This window comes from Xiphophorus hellerii, chromosome 11, assembly GCF_003331165.1.
Source record: "Xiphophorus hellerii strain 12219 chromosome 11, Xiphophorus_hellerii-4.1, whole genome shotgun sequence".
Classification (NCBI taxonomy): Eukaryota; Metazoa; Chordata; class Actinopteri; order Cyprinodontiformes; family Poeciliidae; genus Xiphophorus; species Xiphophorus hellerii.
In genome coordinates this window covers 4,910,276-4,935,778 of record NC_045682.1, presented here as the reverse complement: position 1 = coordinate 4,935,778, position 25,503 = coordinate 4,910,276, and the positions used below count along the sequence as shown (strand labels likewise).

The window sequence follows — 25,503 nt, the reverse complement described above, 5'->3', positions numbered from 1 at the left end:
ATTCATTTTGAGTCTTTTTTAATAACTTAAGATTAATAATGTTCTTATCGGGCGTGCTGTGGTGGCGCAGGGGGTTAGCACGCCCCACGTTTGGAGGCCTTAGTCCTCGACGCGGAAGTCGCGGGTTCGACTCCCGGTCCCGATGACCTTTGACGCATGTCTTCCCCCCTCTCCTCACCCTCCTTCCTGTCTGCCTACTGTGGAAAAAATACGAGCCACTAGCGCCACAAAAACTCTTCGGAGAAAAAAAATGTAAAAAATAAAATAATGTTCTTATCAGATCTTATTCAAATCTTATCCACAAAGATCTCAATTTAAGAGCAAAACCCAAACCAAGGTGTTATGTTTTTATTACAGCCCTGAACCAAGGAAGAGCTGTCCACACCTGATTTGTTACATTTTCAGCTGCTGTGGTTCTTTTTCATACTGCACTGTCGAACAAACCAAACCCTTTCAGAAACCTGTTTTCCTCCTCACCTGTGGGGGCGCTGCAACAAGAACCACTGGAGGAACAACACAAAACCAAATGTGAATAAAAATGGCATCGGATTTTAGCCAGTGTACAATTTCTTTTTTGTCTTTAGTAAAAGACTAAACCATTTCACCCAACAAGCGCTAGACTAGTGTTTTTGCTTTGGTTGTATTTACCCAGAATGCCCTGCTCACTGGAGTTCATTTCAACCGAGTCGAGGCCAAAGTTTGTAAATGTTCCAGAGTTTGAGTTTGACTCCGCATTCACATCTCCCCAAATGAATCAGACTTTCCAGACAAACAGACAGGAGTTGGATTAAATCAGATTAATAATTAGATAGCAAAAGGTGTTTAATAAAGATTTATTTTTTATAGAATTTGAACCAGATGAATCTGAAACTGCCACTTGAGGAGTTTTGGATAGAAAATATTTACAGACAAAGACATTTTTATCATTTTAAGTGCAAAATGCTTTTCGTGTTGAACAGTTTGGGCTTAATTACTATTGGTGATTCTTTCAGCAACTGACCTTTTTTGAGTCAGCATACTCCAATTAATTAATGAATAACTAAATTAGTTGATGATTATTTCAATAATTGATCCATTACGATTGATTGTTTTAGCCCTAATTCTAATCACAAAGATTAAATCGAAGACATTTTGTGCATAAAGTATCCAACTTTTTATTTTGTCGATCAATTATGCTGTCAACATTGAGAACTTTTAGAACATATATAATAAACTGTTACTTATTGATGTTTTATATCCAGCTGAACTCCAAAGTTGTGACTTTGCGACTAACTGTGACATTAATGTGCAGCAGCCTTTCAGTCATCGATCCAAACTTCATTTAAAAACACAGTAATCTGGGGTTTACAGTTTGAATCATTTACTGCACAGACTTGGAGACACCAGGTCTGAATCTACAGCTGCTTGTGTTGTGAGCTCACCCCGGTCGTGTCGGTGCATGCATGAAGGAGAATCAGCGTGGCTCAGTGACGGGAGGCCTGCAGGCAGCCCTGTGGCAGCTTTAACTCCCAGCTGTTTGTATTTTTTTAGACACCTGTGAAAGCATCAATGTCGCCTGGTAAAACTATTTCAGAAACACACCAGCGAGTTCTCAGGATCAGGCTTCTTTTGCTCTCAGGTCTTCAGATGTTTTAATCATGAAGCAGCAGATTTCTATTTCAGACTTAAGCTTCAAAGCAGCTCAGCTTATTGTCTGACACAAAGGGAAACTGAACCAACAAATACTGACTGATTTTCATTCCCTGCTCTGCAATATTGATGTTCTGACAACAAATAAACTCAATTTTTAAGGTTTAAACATTATGAATATTATTGTGACTATAAATATGGATGAGAAGCTGCTTTCTTTTAGCTACTTCATGGCTTATGAAGATCATGTTCTTTTGTTTTTCCCTTTTTGTGGAGTGGGTAGGGGTGCGTCCAAATTCAGACACATTCTTTGAAGGACCAGAAACGAGGTCCAGCCTTCAGATTTATTCCTGCCCCTACTGTCGCCTAGCAACAGTGACGTTGCTAACCTCAAGCTGGTAAAAAATAAACATTGAGCTCAAAATCTAGCTCAGCTTTTTTATTACTTATTAAACCTCTTTAATTTGTTGAATTCATTGTTTCCAAAATTATATGGTTGTAACAGTTCAACCGCTTTAAGCTTTTAGTTTTTATAGTGCCAGATTTTCATATAATTGGATTTAAAACTGAACCTTAAAAAAGACTAACAATTGGAATGTATGTGTGATTGAACTGAAATGACTTGTTTGGATGACATTTGCTTTGAATTGGTGCTACTTAAACTAAACTCATATTAATACTGACCACCACTGACGCGGGAAATCACTGATTGCTAAAGCTTAGAATATATATATATATATATATATATATACATACTGTATATACATATACAGTGTATATCTATCTATATACTGTATATGTACTGTATATACCTATATATATATATATATATATATATATATATACACACAATATATTTATTTAAATGGAAATATTAAGAGTTTCAATGATTTTTTTATGAAAAACTATTGAACTAAGTAGTTAACTAACCAAGTAGTTAAAAGACTAAAGAAATGTACAAAAGATAAATAATATCAGGAAATATTGGTTGTTGGCCACAACAGCATTAATATCGGATATCATTATTGGCCCTTTTTCTTTTCTTAAGTCAGTGCATCCCTAGATCAAGGGTTCTCTACAGGAATACCATGTTGTTGCATTTTAGGCAGTAAAATGTTTATTTTCTTATGTGAAAATAACTAATTTGTTTATTTGCATTTTAGTGTATTTTTAATATTATATAAAAATATTTAAGTGGTTGACTGAAAAATGTGCAGAACATGCCTTTTTCAAATCAGAATAATCGTCAGAATTATCAATTAATAAAATAATTGGTAGTTGCAGCCCTAAATAAAACCCAATTTGCTCTCATTTTTCTCTTCAGTCACACAAAGACAAAGTCGGAAATTTTCACCCAAATCTGCATTGAATATGTTTAAAAACACAAAGACTGTGAAGCATTTTTTATTGACAGCAGCTTCATACACCAAATTCAGACCATCTGGTTCAGATTAAACTCTGTGGCTTATTTAGTTTTAGTTAGAGAAGCATCGTATTGTTTGTCAATAGATGAAGCCTTAAGGGGAGCAAACAGGATGTTAACAGTCCACTGGCTGCTGCTGCTGACGTAGGCTGGGTGTATGTATAGCATGCCTAGCGGCTTCACACAGCAGATTGCATTGAAGTGGGTGGGCTTGCTCAGAGCCAGCCTGCAGATTTATTTATTTATTTCAAAATAAAAGCCCCCAGCAACACTGCTGCCAGAGTAGTGAAGCTCTGCGTTGAATTTCCAGGAGGAATTTTAGAGAAAAGGCAGAGCTGCGTTGTTCTTACCTCGGAGTGTTCTTCAGCACGTGCCACCTCCTCTTGCAGGAGGTTCTGCGCCGTCTGCAGGCTGCGCCTCGGCCCGCGAGCCTCTGTAACGACAGGGAGACATCACTGATGCATGCGGAGCCATCAAGTATGACTTCACCAAAGGCTGGAGGAGAAATCCAGAAACCAACAAACCGCAGCGTAGAGAATTATTTTCCAGATCACAGAGAACCTTCCTGGTATGCACTGGTGAGGCGGTGGGCAGTTTATGGCCTCAAAAAACGTGGGAAAAAACAGCGAATCACCGTTTATGAGGCTTTTACTTAAACCGGTTAAAGTCTTGTCTTTCCTCGTCACTTTAGTTCACTTGTATTTACTCCAATGTAAGAAACACAAATCCAAACCTAATTACATAATTTTTAACATATTTCTGAGAACGCCAACACACACGCCCACACGCCCCTACACCCCCACACACACACGCGCCGTCACACCGTTATGTAACAGGTTTGAATTATTCACGGCCTTGTCAATACAATAAGAAAGAGGGAGAGCCTTAAACAAATACATGAGGGATGTAGTTCCTCTTTGTATCAAAGGATTTCAACAAAAAAGCGGAGCTGTGAGTCTGACTCCTCACCAAACTGCAAGAGAAGTTTAGCTTTTTCAGGCATATTTACACACACAGTTCAAATAAAATGATATACATATATTTAGATAACTATTTGTTTGAAAAGGAGGCAGGCAGAAGTATAAACTTATCTGATCCTGCTGCCTTTCTGTTATATCTATTACTTTACACATTGTTTGTTTAAAGAAAAATATTTATAAATACAAAGGCAGGTAGTAATAATACTTTATTTGTAGAGCACTTTCTTTTAAACAAATGTTGCAAAGTTCTGCACATAATATGGCATATACATATTTGCATAAACATGAGAGAAAGCTACAAAAAAAAATCTCTAAGTAATGTTTTAAGCTTTCTGGCATTTGCAAATAGAAATAATTGTGGTCAAACTAAACCAAAATGAGAAAAGTTTAGTCTGCTTTAACTTCAGAGAGCGAGAAAAAAATGTGTCTGAAAATATCAGGTTTCTACTGTAAATAACGTTTCCAAATTTAAGCTTTTAATCAAATGATAGATTGACCCTATTATCAAACTATGCAGTTTGAATATCAATCACTTTCAAGAACTTTATACAGAAATGAACCTTGAAAACGCCTAATTTAAATTCAAGGATTTCAAGCACCCTATCCTTCTTATTTTGTTGATTAAAATGTGATAAACTAATTACAGACCCTGCAGTTAACTTGATTAAAACTATTCCTAGTATGATTTGGCTCTTTAAGCAAAGCGATTTAACTTTAATTATCCCTGTGAACCTAAATAAATAAATCAAACATGCACATCTATGAGGTTTTCCCCCTCAAAGACCACCCGGCTCGCTGCACTAAGATCTAAAGTAGCTTCTCCTGCACACAAGTCAGAACTTTACGGACTAAATGACTAATCCGGCTGAGAGAACCGAAGGTGAGTGAATGTGTGATAATTTGTTTACGTCTTGTGGTTTGGAAGGCAGACGTGGAAAAGATTAGCATGTTTAGCATTTCTGGGGATTACAGAGCTTGGCAGTGAGATGATAAACCGTCTGGGTGAAATCATCCGGAACCACAGAACCGTAGGTGGACCGGAGGAACCGAGAGTTAGCTTCGATAAAAACCTCCTTTATATAAATGTGTTGACTCGGAAACTGGTAATTAGAATGACCCATTTAAAACATGAGCGGTGTGAACACAGAGGGTCAAAGCGGATCCAATAAACCGGACCGGAAAGTGTGCTGGCAGATGAAAACGGACGGGTTCCCCCCGGACCTGGACTGACCTGCTTTCAGCGAAACGCTCAAAGATCTCAGCAGGGAGCAAACAAGCAGAGGAATTACTTTAAACAGAAACCGTTTGAGCTTCACACGCAGATGTTAGAGGAAAAGGATGAACAGGTTGACGGCTGCTAAACTAAATACTGTAAGGTAAAGAGGGACGAAAGAAAAGGAATCACTAAAATCAAGATTTTAAACTTCTCCCGTTCTCAGATCTTTACTACCCTTTAGAACAGAGTTGGAAATATAATAATTTAGAGCAGACATTTCTGCAAACTTTACATCTGTAGCCTGGAAAATTAGAAAGAGCAGGAAACCAAGGAAGGACGCAAGGAAGGAAATGAAGAAAGACAGAGGGAAGACATGCAATAGAAAGTAAGATTTGAAAATAAATTAGATAGGATTGAAGGAAAGGCAGGAAGGGCACAAGGAAGGAATGAAAGAAGAAAGAATAAAGGACACAAGATAGGAAGGACAAAAGAAAGGAAATAAGGAAGGGCATAAATGAGGAAATAGGGAAGACATTCCATAGAAAGTAAAGAAATATGACAAGAAATGAGGCAGGATAGAAGGAAAGAGGGAAGGAAAAGAAAGACATTTAAGGAATTTATATTTTATTTATGTATTTATTTCGAACATGATAGCAGTATAAAATAACACACATGAACAAGGAATGGCAAAGACACATTTTGTTTTGTATCACAATGATCTTAACATGCTTGAAAAGAAGTAGGAACCAAAGAAAGCATGAAAGGAAATAATGAAAGACAATTTAGAAAAGAAGGAAGGACAAAAAGAGGAAAGAGGGAAAACATTCAGAAGAATGTAAAGACACGACAAATGATGTTGGATAAAAAGGAAGGAAGAAAAGGAAGGATACAAGGAACAAAATAAGAAAGGGAAGGAAAGAATAATATCTTCGTTTTTACAAGAAATGTTTTAATGATATAAATCTCCTTAAATCGAGAATGTTTCTCATAATAAAATGCAAAACAAGCTTATTTTAACAAGAAATTTACTTGTTAAATTTAACTCTTTGCATGTCATTAAAACAAGTTCTGTAATGTAAAGTTTGTCATGATAATAAGATGCAAATCAAGAAACTGTAGTTAAAAAAAAAAGTTTTAGATTTCATTATAACAAAAGACTTTCTTCTTCTAGACCAGTGGGCCCCAACCCCCGGGCCGCAGACCGGTACCGGTCCGTGGACCAATTGGTACCGGGCCGCGCAAGAAATAATTAAATACTTCCGTTTTATGTGTCGAGTCTGGAAGATCTTTTATTTTGAAAATCCTTTAACCGGATTCTGTGGGTTACGTCTTGTGTGCCAACATTGAGCCCACAAGCAGCAGAATGAGTTAGAAACAGCAGCAACAGCATCGGTGTTGGTCGTCTCGACGCAAACCACCACCACCACCCCCGGTCCGCAGCAAATATGCAAAGTCTCGACCGGTCCGCAGTACTGAAAAGGTTGGGGACCACTGTTCTAGACGACATCTAAAAATCCCAAGAGCTGTTGTGGCTTTACTATTACGACCTTTGTTTAAAAAATATTTTGGTTTTAATGAGACAAATCTCGATAGTGAGTGTTTTAATCTCATTAAAAGAAAGTTTTCTCATTTAAATGAGATTCTGCTCCAGAATTTATTTCCAAGCTCTGGCAGTTGAACATTTTCACGTTTACCCTAAAACTAAAAATAAAGTCTCATTCCTACAGCTGCAGTTGGAACTTTAGTCCATCAGATGGGAGAATAAAAGGCCACAGCCTGTCTGATGAATATGTTTGCAGGGCAGCTTCCTGTCACACTCGCAGCGTGCCTCCACCTCCCGTGGATCGCGGTCGGTAATCACTCTGAACAGGCTTGACCCGTCTGACTGCAAAGTGTGTCTTGTCCCTCGAAGAGACGATGTGACAGCCGACGAGTCACGCCGAGTTCAGTGGAGACCGCGGGGCAAATAAAGGTCACAGTAATGACTCTAATAACTCCGATCCCCTCAGGGAAATCTCCACCATCCAGACAGAGCGCAGTAATGCATGCTGGCAATCCGTTTTCAATAAGATGTCATCTCTGAATCTCATCCTCGACAGTCGGATCATTTCCCCGAGTCTTCAGGGGAGATAAATGAGCTTTAAAAAGGTTTTAGACTGAACAAACGGCACGCTCTGCTCTGTCACATAACGAATTACAGCCCTACGAGTAAAGAGACGTGTGTCAAACTCGAGGTCCGGGGGCCAAATCCAGCCCGCCCATAGCTTTTTATGTGGCCCTCTAGACTCTAGAGAAACGTACAAATAGAACAAAATAACAGTTGTTTCTTAAATATTATTTTATCAGTCAAATCAAAGTAGTGCTTATAGTCTCAAATTACATCAATCAGTCCCTCCCATTTTTTTGCCACAGTGACATTTTTCGCGCTTAATATATAGTGGGGCTGGCCTACTATATCAATAATTGTCAATATCAGTATTTATTGATTAGTGTTTTTTTGTTTTAAATATCTGAAATACTGCTAAACTGGTGGCATAACCGTTCCTGTTTTAACCACGGTTTTCACATAATTGTTTTTATTTTTAAACAGTTACGAGGCAAAGTAGACAAACCTGAAACTGCTGCTGCCCAATTTACTCAACAGATTGTTGCTAGGCAACAAGAGTGAGTTGCTAGGTAACCAAAGAGTGAGTTAGTTAGTTGAAGCCACCCAGCTGGTGAGCTTAGCTGGCCGTGAGAGTTTGAGCGGCTAAAGTCTACATATCCCAGAATGCTGTGCAGTTCTGGATCAGTGTCCAGTGAAAATATTCTACATATCGAATAGACTATCAATAAATAAGTAAAGAAATAAACAAAACAGCAGAAGCAACAAATAAAATGAATTATGAAGTCTCTAAACAAAATTGTCCATCAAAAAAGCTGTTAGTTGAGTCCAAAGCACCAGACTGGAGACTTTTATCATCCAGTCTTTGATAGGAAAAAAAGAGAGAAATGAGAAAAACAAAACAATCATGCAAATGGAAATTATCAAGCTCATTTTAATTTATGCGATTAATTAATTAATTGCTTATTGCGACAGGCGTAGATATGGTCCAAAATGAAAATGAGTGCGACACGCCTGCGTTGGAGGAAGGGCCTCATTCCCGGCCCAACCCTGCAGACCCTGGAGAGGGGGACGATGGGGACGTAATGAGAGGCGACATCCGAGAAAACAAGTCGTCCTACAGCAGCTGTACTCGACCTATATTTTGGGAGCAGATGAGGGAAGTGGACCTCTGGGCTACCGAGTGCAGCACAAATTTCACTTAACAAGTGAATGGTGTCAGTGCTGGAGTCAAACATTTTGTCTGGGTGCTGATATGAGACAATGGAGTCGTCGCCCTGCCGCTCTACGGAGACTTTCTGCTCATTTCACAAAAGAGCCATAAAACTAACACGCAGGATTTGTCTCCTGGGACACTTTGAAACATTTTTAGTAAACTGAAACCTTGTGAAACTGCCATCATGGCATCTACGGAGGCTTCAGGAAGAAGAAAGACATACAAGAACAAAAGGTTTCTCTGTAAACCGTCACATTATTTGACAAAAGCTTACTTCACATGAATATTAAAGAGCTGAATCCATTTGCTGACAGGGAAATTACATATAAATGTCTAGTGGCTACAGATGTGACAATACACCAAGGTTTTACAGATAGTGTCAAAACCACATGATAGAGAAAATAAACAAGTGATCAGAGAATTATGTCTTTTCCAGGCACATAATGCCATTTTATAACACAATCAAGGAACTATGCTACCTTCAGTTGTTATAAATATGCTATATACAGTACAGACCAAAAGTTTGGACACAACTGTTTGGACACACAGTTGTGTCCAAACTTTTGGTCTGTACTGTATATGAAATATGCCTTAAAAAATTACTTCTTGATTTAATGTCTTGAAATTGGGCCTATGTCACTTTAAAAACTCCTGCTCTTTCTGAAACTATGCCTTCAAGAAGTTATCGCAACAGCACACCTCTATTAACCCTTTAACAACATTTCTACCAGCGTTGCACTGAGAAGCAGCTCTGATAATGAGCTCAGGTGACGCACACTTCCACCAGCTATTTGCTAATTGGTGCTGGATAGTCTGGAGGAGCTCAAAAGCTTGGAAACTACAGGTCTGAGACGGAGCTCCATCTCAAAGGCGGAGTTAGGCTCACCCAGAGGTTTTGCACGGCTGACTGGTTGCCAAGGAGATTAAATGATTTCTCAAACATGCATGAAAGAATCAAGGCAACACTTCAGGTATGCTTTTGATGAGAGAATAACATTATAACATGATGTAATGCTCAAAAAGTTGATTTCACACGATGCTGCCTTTTTACACAAAACACCGCAATTGAGAAGTTGTGATTTTTCGACAGCAGAATATCAACAGTTGTGCACACATTTGTTATTTAAAAGCAGTTAACGATTCCTTCTCCCAAATGAATGGAAAATACATTTATAAACATACAGTATATATAAACAAACTTATATTTGCAAATGAACAAACTCCAGCACAAAAAGAAGGAAAACCTGGAGGGGAAACTTGATAAAACCCAACAACAGTACAGGCAGACACAAACCCGACCAGATTTACTCACTTAAACATAAAACTTCACAACTCAAAGCAATAAGCAACCCAAGCTTCTTTTCATTGTTTTCGTTTATCTAACATGTTATTTAATGTTTTATTATTTATGATCTTTGATTTTAAAACTCAAATCTGAAGCTAAGTCATGCAAGTCGAAACATTTACTTACATTAAAAATGTATGTTTTAGTGCATTCACACAGTAGCTACACTGAAATGCTAAACAATTGTTTGGGCTAAAAATGACATTCTAATTGATTTCTTATTAAAATTAGAACGACTGTAAAGGAAGAAGCACACAGGGTGAAGAAAAGCTCTACCGTTGTGTCTTCCAGCATCTCCATGTTGTTTAAAGCGGATTTCACGCTCAGTCTCCGGAGGTTTAGGAGAAACAAACAAACCACATTTCATTCATCTGTGTGAACTTATTGGTTTTTCAATCTGATTATTTCTTTCCAGACTCCCAGATAAGAAAGTCTTTAAAGTCACGGCTCATAGATCCGGAATGACTTGCCTGAGGTTATGTGGCCTGGAAATGTTTGAAAAGGCAACTTTGTTTAACTGCTTCACAGAGATTTATTTACATTTCAGGTTTTTATCTGTCTGTAGATTTGTCAGATTAAAAACACTTTGGTTCTTTAAAGCTGTGAGATTGTCATCATTTCTGAAAAACCAGACTTGGAAATCGCTTTTGAAGCCGAAAGAAAAATATTTAAATATGCAGAATCATTTAGAGTTTAGCAAATACTGCAATACATGAATACATGCAGATACTGAAATAATTTGCCAGGAACGATTCAAATCTAGGTAAAATACCTGCCCATTATCTTTCAACATTTCTTTTATACCGAAGCTTCTTGTAACGATCTTAGGTGTAACATTGTTTGTTATTGCTGTAAAAATTCGCCTTAATATAAAAAGGTAGATTTTCCCAACTCAATTTCATTCTGATTTAAAGCAGAGCCGGTCAGTTCTCACAGATGCATAAGGAAAATTGAAAATCAGCAAAAAATTCAAGAAAAGGGCGCATCCTGTAGATTTTTCATTTAACCACTTAAGCTTATTTTATGCAATGTTAAAAATACACCAAATATGCAAATAACGAAATAATTCAGTTGCGTTTTTAATAATAGACATTTTACTGCCTAAAATGCAGTAATGTAGCAGTGATGCAGATATTGGTGGTGAGGTTTTGAAATGTTTTTTGTGTCTGTATCAAATAAACAATTTTAAAAAAATACATTTGTAGCAAAGGATCCATCTGCAGCTAAGAAACACTTCTAACATCAACATGTGAAAAAAAGCCTTTACTGCATGACCCTGCATTAATGCATTTTAGGACTGATCTAGTGTTTATTTTTTGAATAAAATTAGATAGATTTTAATTTAGATAGATTTTTACCACTTGAGTTCTGGGTTAAAATGGAAATATATTTTTGTACAGTTTTGGCTTTATTACTGCTCTGAATATATTTCAGCAAAGAGAATTTTTTAAATCTGTATACTCCAGTCAATTAATTGATGACTAAATTAGTTGACGACTATGTCAATAATTGATTCATCACGATTAATTGGATTAAGTCACACCTGTATAATGAAATATTCATTAATAAATATGTTGTAGCTTTGGTCATAGTCTCACATTGCAGAGCTCTTGCTTCAAGCCGACAGTCATTAGAAGTTTTAGAGCCACAGCAAAACAATCTGATCCCCTGTCAGGAACCACCGGCCCTCAAGTCCCAGATGTTGCGTTCAGGCAGGTTTGGAGTCAGCAGTGAAGTCGTCTACACTGATTTGAGATGAAGTGGAGTCAAAACAGGCAGCGTGTCCTCATAGGGCTGGAGCCGCAGCAGCACTGATTGATGTGACAGCTAGCGTGGATGCTGCAAAGCAGGAGCAGAAAGCTCCCAGGAAACAGCTGATGCTAACATATTAACAGACCCTCGGAAACCTCCACAGTCTTTCTGCGATATAAAAAGTTAAATACTCTTGTGATGTGCGTGGATTTTGAAAAAAAACCCAAAAACCTAAGTTAAATGTCTTGGTTTTGGATTTACAACCTGCAACAAAGGAAAAAGCATTTGGAGGTTTTCTTAAAGCTGGACCTAAGTACAACCTTCGTAAATTAAGTCAGTCTATAAGGAGATGAATGTATTCTGCGTGTATTTTCCTAAACATCACTACTTTAGCAATACAAGCCGGACACTTTGGATGTCTGAAAGGATTCCTGTCCCATCCACTTCCACAGCCAAACCACAGTCAATACCTCCTTAAATCTAGCTCCTTTGGTTTTCACAGCCTGCAGCTTTAAAATAAAACCACACCAATAGTAACGGCTTTTTTGCTGAGTCAGACAAAATAATGGCTTTATTTTAGGGATAATGGAGACTAAATACTGTTTAAAATGTTCTGGGCTTAATTTTTATAGGGCGTTTTCACACTCGATATTCCGACGGACCCTGTTTGATTGGGGACCAAAATGCAACACTTGTTACATTTTCAGCCGCTGTGGTTCTCTTTCTCACTGCACTGTCAAACCATTGAAACCATAGACATGAATACGGAGACGCCTCATTGAACGCTGACTCCTATGTCGCCACCATTTTGAACGTGGCGGTGGAGTGATCATCAGGGCTCTCCAATTCATGATGAGTGAACTTGATTCAACCGATTTACAAGACAAACTGGATCTATTGGTTTTAACTTTCACAGGTAAGAATTAAAACATATGTATATGTTCATAATAACGTCATTTTACGAGAAGGATTTCTTGACTTTGCGGTCAGTGCTGTGGATTTTCATGGTAAAACTCGCTTCCAAACAACCAAGGAATATTTTCTGTGTAACTAAATTGTCCCAAAGTAACTATTCTTATTATAATTTCCTTAGCTTAGCTAAATTCTTTCGTACTGTGTAGGTTTTCTAATAAGAGCTCTAATGAGAAACCACTGAACTGCATTACAGACCAAAGGATTTTGGGAGGATAGGCGAGTCAGGATCAGAGCTGGAGCCGTTTTTCTCCAGTCTTATGTTTTACAGCAGTTTAACTATGCTGTAACGATGATATAAATCAATGCCCCAATATTCTGAAAATGCATGATAAGGAATCAGGGTTGTATTTTCAATGGCACTGTTAGATAATTTGTCTTTTGTCCTTGGCTTCAGCCTGTGTCTACCAAGACGTTTAGAAGTGAAAAAACAAAACATATTTTTCTTTAACAGGAGATGTCTGTTTACAAAATCGTCTTTGCACACTGATTGAAATCCTGAGATCTAGTATTACGAGCTCAAAAGATGGATTTCTTAAGATCATTTTTCTCCTCAGCTGGCACTACAAGGCTTCACATGACTCAGAGCAAGGAACCTGATATATACTGTAAATAGCAGAACGCCTTAAGCTCCAACTCCTGCAATATGTGGAGGCATGTTTTTAGCAGTTACTGCGTAGCAGCCTGCTGCAATTTCCATTTGATTTAGTGCAGATAAACACAGCATATCGGTTTTGCATAATAACAGCACGCTCCAATGCAGGGCTGCTTATATCTCAGCGCAAAGATTGATCGGCATTCGGCTGCAGAGATTTAACATTGTGAAGAAAGAGCAGCTTCTTTATTTACACGGACTGAGGCAGCAGTGGAAACAAATATCCCCATGTTGACTAATGCAAGCTAAATCACTGACAGTTCTGCATTAATTACATTTAGTATTAATTAGTGGTGGGACTCGTGTTAAATTTTTAATCAAGTTAATTGCAGGCTCTGTAATTAATTAAGTTAACTATACTTACATTTTCCAATTCAAAAACCCTTTTGCTGCTAAATTATTGAATGTTTAGACCTACGAGGTCAACAATAAAGACATTTACTGTTTATTTTTTGTGATGCTATTTTAGACTTGAATAGATTCACCAATATGCCAGCTAATTTTAGCACAACTTGAACACAACAGTAGTCTTTTCCAGCGTTCCGTCTGATCATTTTTTGAAGCAAAAATTAAACCCCAGTGGGACCAAAAGAAGCAGACTTGTCATCCGTTGCTGTTGCTAGCGGATGTCACTTGAGCGTCAGATTTAATGGCGTACCAGAAAAGTGCAAATACTGAGGTTCTGGATGCAAGATACAAAGCGATTGCGTTAAAATCTATGTAAATAATTATCAAATTTAATGTGTTCAAGTCCCTGCCCTAGTATATAATCTATCTAGAGTAGAACTAGCTATTTTAGCTTTCATTAAACGAGCAAATAATAAAGAAAACCTGATTATGGTTTGTGTGTAATACAACAATTTAAATGCTTAAATTCCCTCTCATTTGTTCCATAGATGACAAAACTTGAATGAGACCTAACACCAGATGTCGATTCCCCGGGATTTTTAACACAGAGTTGCCCACTCATCTGTGCATGAGTGTCTGGGCCTTGTGAGTACCCCTGGGTGAATGTGAGTCTAGTGTAAAAGTGCTTTGAGTCATCAGTATGAGCAAAAATGGGCTTTTTAAGTTTAGTCTACTACTCATTTCTTAGAAGGAAGTCATTAATAGAGCTTCAGCTACTTTAATGTCAGTTTAATAGTTTTTTTTGTCTCAGAAACGACTCCTGACTCAGTGCTTCTCTGTTCTCCATGTCTGCTTTTTGTTCTCTGAACCCCCAGCTGGTTAAGGCAGAGGTCCGCTCATACCTGCTTCTGCTGGAAGATTCCCTCCCACTATGGCCACTTGCTTGCTTTAGATGAAAGTCAACATCTCGATACAATCAGCTCATCTTCCGTTTTGGTAGAAACTAACCAATCAGTTAACATATCAGGGTTTCCCACAGTGTATTATAAGCCTGGCGGGCCACCAGGTTTTACTTGGGCACCCAACAGGCAAAGAATTGCTTATTTATTTTAGTTTTTTCAAATGTTTGCATTTTTTTAAAGAGGTTATAGTGGGTATTTAAGCATTAATCTTCCAATAACACATACTAATGATGTGATATTTTAAAATTTCCTGTCAACTTTAAACATTTTTTAACTCAAAAACATGGCAGGCCGCTGAATGAATGACTGCTCTGGCACCCAACCATGGGGCTTAACAAGTTTTCTGGGGGAAACCCTGTATATATTTACATCAGCCATGTTTAGTCCACTTTAACCCAACTCTAGGCCGTTTGCCTAGAAAGTGCGGTTTGTTTGGAGACGTGTGAATACGTAATCAAACTCTGATATGAACTTTGGTCCCTCTACAAACCTCGATGTCGGTTCGGTTGATGTGAACTCTGGTGTGGTTTGAACACCTATGTGAACGCCAAGCGAACCGGAGATCGCTTCATAAGCAGGAAGCAGAGTATAGCGCAGGGAATTCTGGGTAAATACAACCAAAAAACATGCACTCAGTGTCTCCTTCAGAAGTTTTTGTGTCACTTCCTTATGTGATTCTTGGTGCAGCGCCACCACAGGCGAGAGGAGGAACAGATTTCTCAAAGGTTTGGTTTGTTTGACTCAGTGCAGCTTGAAAGCAAATCACACCATCTGGAAATGAAACAAATATTGGAATTTTGGTCTCCCATCGAACCGAGTCTACCGGACTATCAGGTGTGAAAACACCAGAAAAGATCAACTCAGTAAAACTTTATTGAATTATATTTTGGATTGAACAGGACTGGATGTAACTCGATCTTAAATTAAGGGATTCCAGTGGAATTTGGACAAACTGGATTCCAACTGCATAAAGTGGACCTGTTACAATCCACATTGTTTGTCAACAAAGAAATTTGAAAAGAATTTGCTATACATGCCAATTAACCAACATTTTTGGAGCTAAATTAATTGAAAACATTGCAAACTGACCCAAAAAAAAATGAAGAAAGAAATTCCTCAGTTATTTAACTGCCCTGTTGTTCAAAAATACCAGTAATATCACTGAGCCGCCCGTCTAACAGAAATTCTTCTGCCCTTTAAACACGACACAGTTCCACGTTGCACGGCTGAACTGGCAGTGACATCGTCTCCGGTCAGAAGCTGCTGAATATCAATGAGGCTCGTTGATGGAGCGGCAGCTGGAAACGCCACAAACATGAAGATACCATCAGTCAATAATAATGACCACGATTCTTTCCACCCGAAAGGCTGCTAACTGAACTGTACTGAATTGTTGCAAGGAGCTCAGGGAGCCAGAGGCTGCTGGGTGCTCAGAGTTTACAAAAAGCTGCCTTGAAGGACACGGACATCTCGGAGGCTTGGAAAAAAAAAAAAAAAAAAAGAGAGAAAAATAAATAAAATCATCCATCATGTTAGCTGTGAATTATGGCCCTGCGGCACTTCAGACCCATTCATGGCCTTTCGAACACACAGCGCAACAAAATATGATAACAGCTTCACAGCTGAGTGGAAAACACCACCAACCAAAAGTAACGCCTTTTTACAGAGTGACATTTTCTCTGCAAAAAATATAAAAATTCATTTTACTTTAGAGTCTAAAGTAAAATGAACATGTCTAAAGTTTAGACATTCTGCTGTTGCTGATAATGATCACTGATAATCTTTGTTGTCACACCCGAAAGGGTCATTGCTGCACTTTAAGGCTTCTTACAAACACTTACACAGGTTTGTCCTTGTCTACGTTTAAATGTTTTATGTAGTTTCATTAAGTTTGTGACAGAAACCAGACACAGCGAAAATGACAAACTGCACTGAAGAGAACAAGTAAACATTCATCCAACTTTTTGTTTAAATATTCTATTACATTTACAAGTAACACTGATTACTCTAAATATATTGTCTCAAAAGACTTCAACCACAGCAGCTTTTTGTTAGCTAAAAGGAAGAAAAAAAAATGCTTCCACCTTAATCATAAACAGCCTTCTGGATATAAACTGAAAAAAGGGATTTTAAAGCAATAAGAATTTGAATAAAAAGCTAGCAGCCACCAAGCTTCTCTACAGCCTTCAATCTTGTTAGAATATATGAGGCAGTTAGGAAGGCGTTGATTTGGGGGGAAATGAGGCTTTTAGAACAACCTTTTTGCTTCTTAATACAGAAAATAGTTTCCCTCAAAGGAAAGGATGTGGTGACTGCTGTGTGAAATTTTGATCGCTCTCCAATCACCTTAAACCAGAGTAAAAATCAAAGCAGAAAAGTTATACGATTTGATCTGCTTGATATGTGATGGCACGATGTGAATTTTCTGTTCAGCTTGTTGAATATTAATTAAACCGAACCAAAATTAAATGCAACTAAATTTGTAATTTTATTTTAAAAATTAATGTGTAAAAATCTTTTTATTCTCTTATGTTCATATTAACACTTTCTACTGATTTCAAACCACAAAATTAAGAGGAGAGTCAGTTTTAACACATTGAGACGTACCGCTCTGCTCTAGCTCCTTTATTTATGGTTTTACTTCCCAGTCCAGATGAACATCACTTCCTGTCTGATTCACTCTCTTAAAGGTAAAGTAACTCAATTCTGACTAAGAAACAAAACTAACCAGTAGGGATGCTGTTCCGATTGTGGTATTGGCCACAATCAGAATCGACAAGTCAGGCTTTTTAAAGATCAGTAATTGGATATCGCCCAACAAACAGCAATAGGTGCCACTACTAAACAGAAATAAAATGCATTTCGAACTCAGAATATTAGATTTAAACTACATTTGACTATATATATAAAGCTTACATACATTATTTTCTGACAACTAAAGCAGGAAAAATGCCTCTGGTCCACACATTAAGGTTTCCATCTGTGTTTTCTGGAGTTACAGTATATGTTATAGTGAGTAATGAACTGAAATACTGAACTTGCCCTGTTCAGCTCATTGCTTTAGAGTGAAAGTACCACAAGTACTGCGACTACTGCTTTAAAAATAAACAAAGCTGTAATCACTTCACGCAGAGAGGCTGGCAGTGCTGTAGACGAGCTCGCAGATGGTTTCCAGTTTCACAGTTTCACTGAACTAACACCAGCTGTCAGAGACACCCTCAACATCTCGCCTCATCCTCTCACTACGCGTCTACCGCTCTCTATTGATAAAAAATGTATCACTGAGCAAAATCAAACATTCACAGAGTCGATGTGACCCAACACCTCATAAATGTCTACGGCACAAACTTCATACAGAAACAGTCACGCAGACACTACCCGTCTACTCAGAGTCATCACTGAAAATTAAAAACTCAAAATGACACCAGAATCTCTGGAGGAAGCTTTTCTTTTGCTCCTTCGTTCAAACCAATGTGGTTTGACAGCAAACAGCCTCATTTTTATGAGGTCTGACAGAAATTTAAGCAGCTACAATCCTGTTCTTGTCTATGGGAGAGAAGAGAAGTTAACATTTGGTCAGCATGTTCTCCAGCAGGGAAGAACCTTTAACAGGTAAAGATCACAGGCAGGGTTGCCAGATTTGACTGACAGTTCCAGCCCAAACACAACATGAAACCCCCCGACTCCAAAACAACACAGCCCAAGATATAGTATAATAATAGTAATAATAATAATAATAATAATAATAATGATCATATACTGTATATATTAATGTCATATGTGCTATATAATCAATCGACTGCACTTATAGACTTGACAATTCATAACATTGTTGGTTGTCCTTTATTATATTCTAACCAGATCCAGATTATACTGGGACTGCAAAGGACTTGACTCTATAAACACAATGAAGCTTGTGTTTGTTGTGGAGCAGCTCCTCCAGTGAATCCCAAGGTGTTCCCAGGCCAGCCGAGAAACGTATGGTGTTCTCCCACTTGTTTGTCCGGTGGACTTCGATTGGGGACCGAAGTTGCAACATTTTTACATTTTCAACTGCTGCGGTTCTCTTCCACACTGCACTGTGTCAAACAATCCAAACTCTTTTAGCAACCTGCGTCCCTCCTTGCCTGTGGCGGCGCTACACCAAGAACCACTGAACAACACAAAAACCTCTGAAGAAGACACTGACCACAACTTCCTTCCAAAAATGGAGTGGCATGAGATTGTAATAGTTGTAGGATTACTTTTTGTTTTTGATAAAAGTCCACAAGTAATTCCTCCCAGTAGTCACGCATTTGTTATGGTTGTATTTCCAGAATGCCCTCCAGTCTACTTCCTGCACATGATAGAAAAAAGATAGCTATCCAGCAAGGAACATTTTTGCTTGACAGAAAATTAGAAAAAGAACCTGTTTATACAAAATTAAATAGCTCTCTCTGCCTTGACAAAATTTAAGGCTTATGATTAAATATTTATGGCTAGGACTTTAAAAAAAATTTAATTTCAGACATTTTAAGGTCTTAATTTTAGACACAAAATGTAAACTTTTAAAGGATGTGCAGACACTCTGACTTAATACTTTATCAGGACTTTATCAGTAGGAGAGTGACGATGCAAAGTATTGCTGGGTTTCAGATGACGTAGCACCGACGTCACCCAATGCAGATGTAGAAATAAATACTGGAAATAAATACAGCCCATTTATTTCTGTTGATCCAGAATCAAAATGCCTAAAGTCTGTGTCCTGTACTGTTGTTCCAACCGTTGTAATAGAGAGAAAGATAAACGTTATTTTCGTGTTTCGAAGGTAGTCGGTCACAAGGGAGTTAATTTTAAAAAACTTACTGAAAAAAAGAGGAGAAAAGTGGATCAACAATACAGCTAAAAACAGAAGGTTTGCCAGAGTTTGCAGCGCCCACTTTCTAACAGGTAACGATCGCATCGTATAAATTGTATTTTCAGATATTTTATTGGACAGTTACTTAGAAAGACAAGCATTCATATGTAAGGTAAGATATATTATTTTTATGCCCTAGTTTGGTTGACCTCAGAGTGCTAATGCTGTTAGCAGCAGCTAGCTCAGTGCCGAGTCCCGGATAGAAAATATAATGTTTATTCAGTGGGATTTTCATGCTAAAAAAAAAAAAGAGCTAAATAAATTAAATATAACCTACCCAGCCATACAGTCACAGTGAGTTGTGACTATTCCCCCACATGGTTTGTGTCTGGCCACCAAGTTCGTGACCAGACACAAACACGGGGTTTCTGTAGAGCCGTGTCAATAGTTGACCTACACTGGACCTGAATCCAGCCTCTCACAACGACTCAACATTAACGTACAACTCCAGCATGAATTTGAGTTTACAGAAGCTAAATAAATAATTTACCAGGAGATCCAAGCTTATAGAAATAACATGGGTTAGTTAGTTGTTAGCGATAGCATCGTTGTCATAAACTTGTTACTTAAAATAGCACAATTCACTACTCATGTCAGAAACAAGTTGACAGATATTTAATGTTTTTTTATATTCTACATGGTTCACCCAAAATGAAACCAAATGACTGTATTCTCCAGGCTTTTGAAAACTTTCTTCTGGCTCGTTGTATAATATGAACTCTGCAGCTCCAGACAGTTGTGTGGATCGCCTCGAAGCCCGGTAAATCCTCAAGATTATAAGATAAGTCTTTTTTACTGAGTTAATACGGATCATATCCTAAATATACCCGTATTTTTTGGAGATGCCTCGTCTGTACCAACCTATTTAGGGCATTAGCGTACTCGTGATCAATTTTGCTTTGTTTTGAACCGGAGAAATCCCCTTCCGGACCTCCATCTGAATTTCGCGAGTCATCCGGGTCATGTGACTGAAACCCAGCATTTTATAAATTCTTTGCGGCCTTTTTTTAATTCAAAATTCAGTGATCAGTAAGCGCTTTGATGAGATGTGTTTTTTTTTTGTTTTTTTTTGGTCGTATTGAAATTGGTTCATTTTGAAAAAATTCAATGGAAACACTTATTTCAAATCACACGAGTCACATGACCAACAAACAGATGTGGCTACTGGTGCAAACCACAAGGAAGACAACAGGAAGTGGTAGAACGGTGATGGCGCAATGTGCATTTTCTAATGACTTATCGCATTACCAACTTGTTCGCGTGTGATTTTAATCGAGTTTATTATTTAATGGAAACCCTGCAATTGCAAAATTGTGTTTTTTTGACATTAGCAGAATATTGACAAAGTTTTGTGCACATTTGTAATGGAAACGCAGCTGGTGAAACTGGTTTGAGGATGATCAAACACAATCAAGTTGTTATTAAAAAAACAACAGGGAGCGTCACTATGAGCAGAATGAGAAGAGCTACACAGTGAGTGTTTTAAGGAGATAATGTGAAAGGAGAGTCACTGCCATCCACATATAGAGAGCTCATCAATCACTGACAACGAGGAACAAATGGTCCTGAATACCTCATGAGAAATGACTTGAAACTCTTTTGTTCTGAAAAGACTGTTAAAACAACTTTTCAGCACATTATTAAACCAGATTTTAAAGGATGAGTTGTCGAGTGTGGGAGTTCAGGTGCAGCACACCCAAAGACTGTATAAATCAAGCAGAACCATTCAATGCAAAGCATTTTTTATTCAGTCGTGCAGTAATAACTGTTCACTGCTTTTTTTTAACTATACAACTGCTCCTGCAATCACAAAGCATTTTCAGTTTACTGCATTAAAGGCCTAAAGGGGAGTTGAGCTTATGCTGTTCCAGCCTCTGGGACAATGGGTGTGCTGGATTTTTTAATTAAATTCAAATTGTTTTAGGCTGAAAAAGGCATGTAATAAGGTAGAAAAACAATAATAAAATGAACTCCTACAATTCTAAAATAAGAGTTCCTCTCATTTATAGAGAAACATTAAGAATTACAACTTAAAGCATTATGTAATTATGACCCTGATGGCTACATTTGAGCTGTCACATTAAATATAGAAACTGCCAGTGATGCATTCAAGGTCTTCAAATTTCTCTTAAGCTGATGAGCCATGCAGAAATTAAGAGTAAATGTTCCTGAATGTTTTACACAAGAGCCTGAATTCAGCACTGAGGCGTGTAATTTGAAACTGTCTGCTTCACTTTTCACACAAGAACAAACCTTAAAATATGGAAGAGTTTAACTGCCAGAGCGAGGAAATAAAGTCAGGAGCAGAATCTAGTTATAACGAAATACAAAATTGTTTGAAACACGAAACATTATCAATGCAACGAGATGAAAAACTTGTTATGCGCACATAAGCATAAGCACTGAATATTTTTCCTACCAATATGTGCACTGTTACACCTGCTAATGAGTAAATATGACATGCAAACGTTACATAAAAAAACATTCAAGAGCAAATGGATCCAATTCAGAGAAAACTCATCTGAGAAAATAGCATGCTGAGATAAATTAAAAATATATTAAAGCTAGTTTTTGATGTAAAGCCATGTACAAGTTTGAAGACTATCAAAAACAAAACACTTCCTGTTGTGGCTGCCTTTAGCAGTTAGCAGAGGCAGCTGTCATATTTTCATCTCTGTGCTATTTATTAACTACTTAAAAATAGACTTTGCCAACTTTAGAGCACTGATCTTTGGCTGGTGACAACACATCAGTGTGTTTTATGTTTTAAATACCAGAGCCAAATATAGCTCAAATATAGGCTGACAGGTTATATACAGTATATATATATATATATATATATACAGTATATATATATATATACAGTATATATATATATATATATACAGTATATATATATATATATATATATATATATATATATATATATATACACAGTATATATGATGTCACCTTAAAATGTCAGCCTTTGAGGCTTAACTGGAAAACAAACCGACTAAAAGAAAGGATGGAAAGACGTTTACATCAAATTTGGTAAATATAATCTATGAAAGAAGATTAGGGCCAATGAATAAAAGAATTCTGTCTTTTTTTGCAGAACCCAGAGTAATTCTGACTTGAATTCTGAAAAAAGTCAAGATTCTTAAAAAAAAAAAGAGTCAGAATTTTGAGCTTAAAGTCCAAGTTCTGAGGAAAAAAGACAACATTCGGAAAAACAAAAGTCAGCAATTTAATGTTTTTTTCAGAGCCTCTAATCTTCTTCCATATAAATCAATACTGTAGAAATGAAAACAAATAATCTACATTACACTGTATTATTAGGTAAATTAGAAAAATTCAGATTTTTTATTTTTGGATGCAATATTTGGCACATTAATTACTTTATCAAGCCCTTTGGTGGCCTTTTTGAGTCTGTATACTCCAGTCTGTATAATGTCTATACTACATTATAGATTATAATGTAGTATAGTCTATACTACATTATACGACAGTTATTTCAATAATTGATTAATCAAGACCAATCTGATTAATCAATTCATCTTAGTTCTCCCTGTCGTCTCTTCTGGGCTCCTCCTCCTTCATGATGCTGTTCGTCCACTAATCCCACATCCGTCCATAATTTGAACATTTATGCCATGTTTCGCTGCTCTAGTCCTGCCGACCTGGTCCAGATCACGTCTGAATCAGTCGGCGAATGTTTGTAGCTCCAAACCAAAACCTCTGGGGACTCATGCTGTTAAGGTTGCAGGATTTCTGCACCAGCCTTCTCAGATTAGGCATTTCTGTGACCTTTCTTATGAGCACAAACGGCTGTGAACATGTCACAGAAGTTGCACCATCAGATATTTTATAAGGTAATAGTGGAGGCAAGTAAACTCCTGGTGGCTATAATGTTTAAGAGAAAGAAACTCAAAACCAGGACAGTTCAAAGTTTCTCCTCCACCTGGAGTCTCTGCAATAACATCTTACCAAGTATTTTTGGTCTAGTCCTAATATCTTATTGGACTTGAAATAAGACAAAACTAACTTTTCAGCAATATATAGATGCTTGTTTTTAATCAAAAATTCCTTAATAACCACATCATTTCAGTTATAACAAGGGTGTCCAAAGTGTCGCCAAGGGGCCATTTGTGGCCCTTAACATGATTGTGTTTGGCCCCCAGTCAAGAGAGGCAAAAATTTGGCCAACAAAACAGGAAACAATTGATGAGCCAGATAATTTGGAAAAGCTTTTCTTTTTTCAATAAGAAAACACTCTGAACTGCTTTTTTATTTGTTTATTTTATATATTTATTATTAAGTAGGTAAAACAAAAAAAAAGAAGAAAAAAGATTACAATAAACTAATTAAATAAGGTTTTGTGGCCTCCAGTAGTTTAAATTGGCCAGTTTTGGCCCCAATACTAAAAATTTGGACACCATATAACATGAGAAAAATGTCTTTCTAAAAGTTAAATAATCTTGCACTTTTTTCATCAATATTAAGGAATTACTTACTAAAAAAAACCTCACATTTCTTGCTGAAAAGTTACCTGTAAGATAGTACATTTAAAATAAGACAAAACTAGGAGATTTTCACTTGTAACTAGACTAAAATATTTGGTAAGATTTCGTTTTTTGCAGTGCTCTGGCAGCGTTTCCCGTCCACAAATCCTCCTCAGTGAAACAGCAGGATGCGTCTAACAATCTGCTGCTCAGTTCGTCTCCACTGGGAACGTTTACGTCAAGAAAAGCTGCTTCATTCATCTTTCCCGTCCTGCTGCCCCCCCAGCGGCTCGCGGAGCCAAATGAGAATCAGATGTTACGCGCAGGAAGGACGCAAAGACGGACCCCCGCCCATCCTGTCTGCCTCGCCGGGGAGGTGGGATAGCATCTGTGCACCGCGCGCACATCGACAGGAAGTTTAGCATTCCACCCAATTTCCATCACTGCAGCTGAGGCAGAAATCTGGCCTTTTCATTACGCCACACTTGAACTTGAAGCAGCAGAAGACCTTATGGAACGCTGACTTCATCACCTGCTTCTGATTCGACTCGCTGTGTACGAACCTTTAAAGCTTCTCTACCCAGATTAGAGTTGAGCAGAAAGGCTGAGGCGATATCGTCTGAGAAGGAATAACTTGCCGAAACAAAAAGAAGCAAGGCGCCCCCTCCCCGTCTTTTCGCCCACAAATTCCTTGACAACTGCTGCAAGCTTCCTGCTGGCAATTGATATGCTCCATTTGGTTCCCATGACCGAACTCCAGTCATGCTGAGGTTTCTCTGAGCAGATGAAGGCTCGACTCGGTGACACTCAGAGGGCTTCTCTGCACTCTGATGGGAAGCTGCCTTCAGTCTCTGAACCAAGAGGCTGACAGAGAGCTGAGTGGGATGTAAACACTACAGAGTGTGAGGCCCAGGCTAAGAAAAGAATGAGAATAACATTATGATACAGGAAGAATAAAGTCCCATGACCTGGCGACCTGGTCAGGGTGACCCCGCCTCTTGCCCGTTGACCGCTGGAGATAGGCACCAGCACCCATCGGGACGTTACAAGGGACAAGCGTGTAAAATAATGGATGGATGGATAAAGTCCTACGACCATAAAGTTGTAATAATGCGAGAATATAGTCATAATATGAAAATAAACTACAAAAATAAAGTCATATTACGAGACTAAGATAATATATTGAGAATTAAGTTGTAATGAAGAGTAAAGTGATAATATGAGAATAAAGTCAAATTTATGAAATTAAAGCTACTGATATGATGCTGATGTGTTCTCCTAATATCATAACATTGTTCTCATTATTTTATTCTCTTATTATCGTGACCTTATTTCCATAATATGACTATACTCGCGTTACTACAACTTTGTTCTGGTAATACTATGACTGTAATATCTTGACTTTATTACTTTATTCCCATAATATTCTGACTTTATTCTCATAATAAAATTTTTTTATCCATATTTTTTCTTAGCCTGACCCTATAACTCCATTGTAAAGCACAGCTCTGCTTTCGATG

The 25,503-nt window shown here is 37.7% G+C and overlaps 1 protein-coding gene across 1 annotated transcript in view; it reads right to left on the bottom strand.

Annotated features, from left to right (window-relative positions):
* The window catches only part of vps37d (VPS37D subunit of ESCRT-I), a 48,107-nt gene that overhangs the window by 9,213 nt on the left and 13,391 nt on the right, over window positions 1–25,503 (bottom strand). Inside the window, exon 3 of the mRNA XM_032577240.1 lies at window positions 3,403–3,485. Coding sequence (XP_032433131.1) covers window positions 3,403–3,485 — 83 coding nt within the window. The remainder of the gene's footprint in view (window positions 1–3,402; window positions 3,486–25,503) is intronic.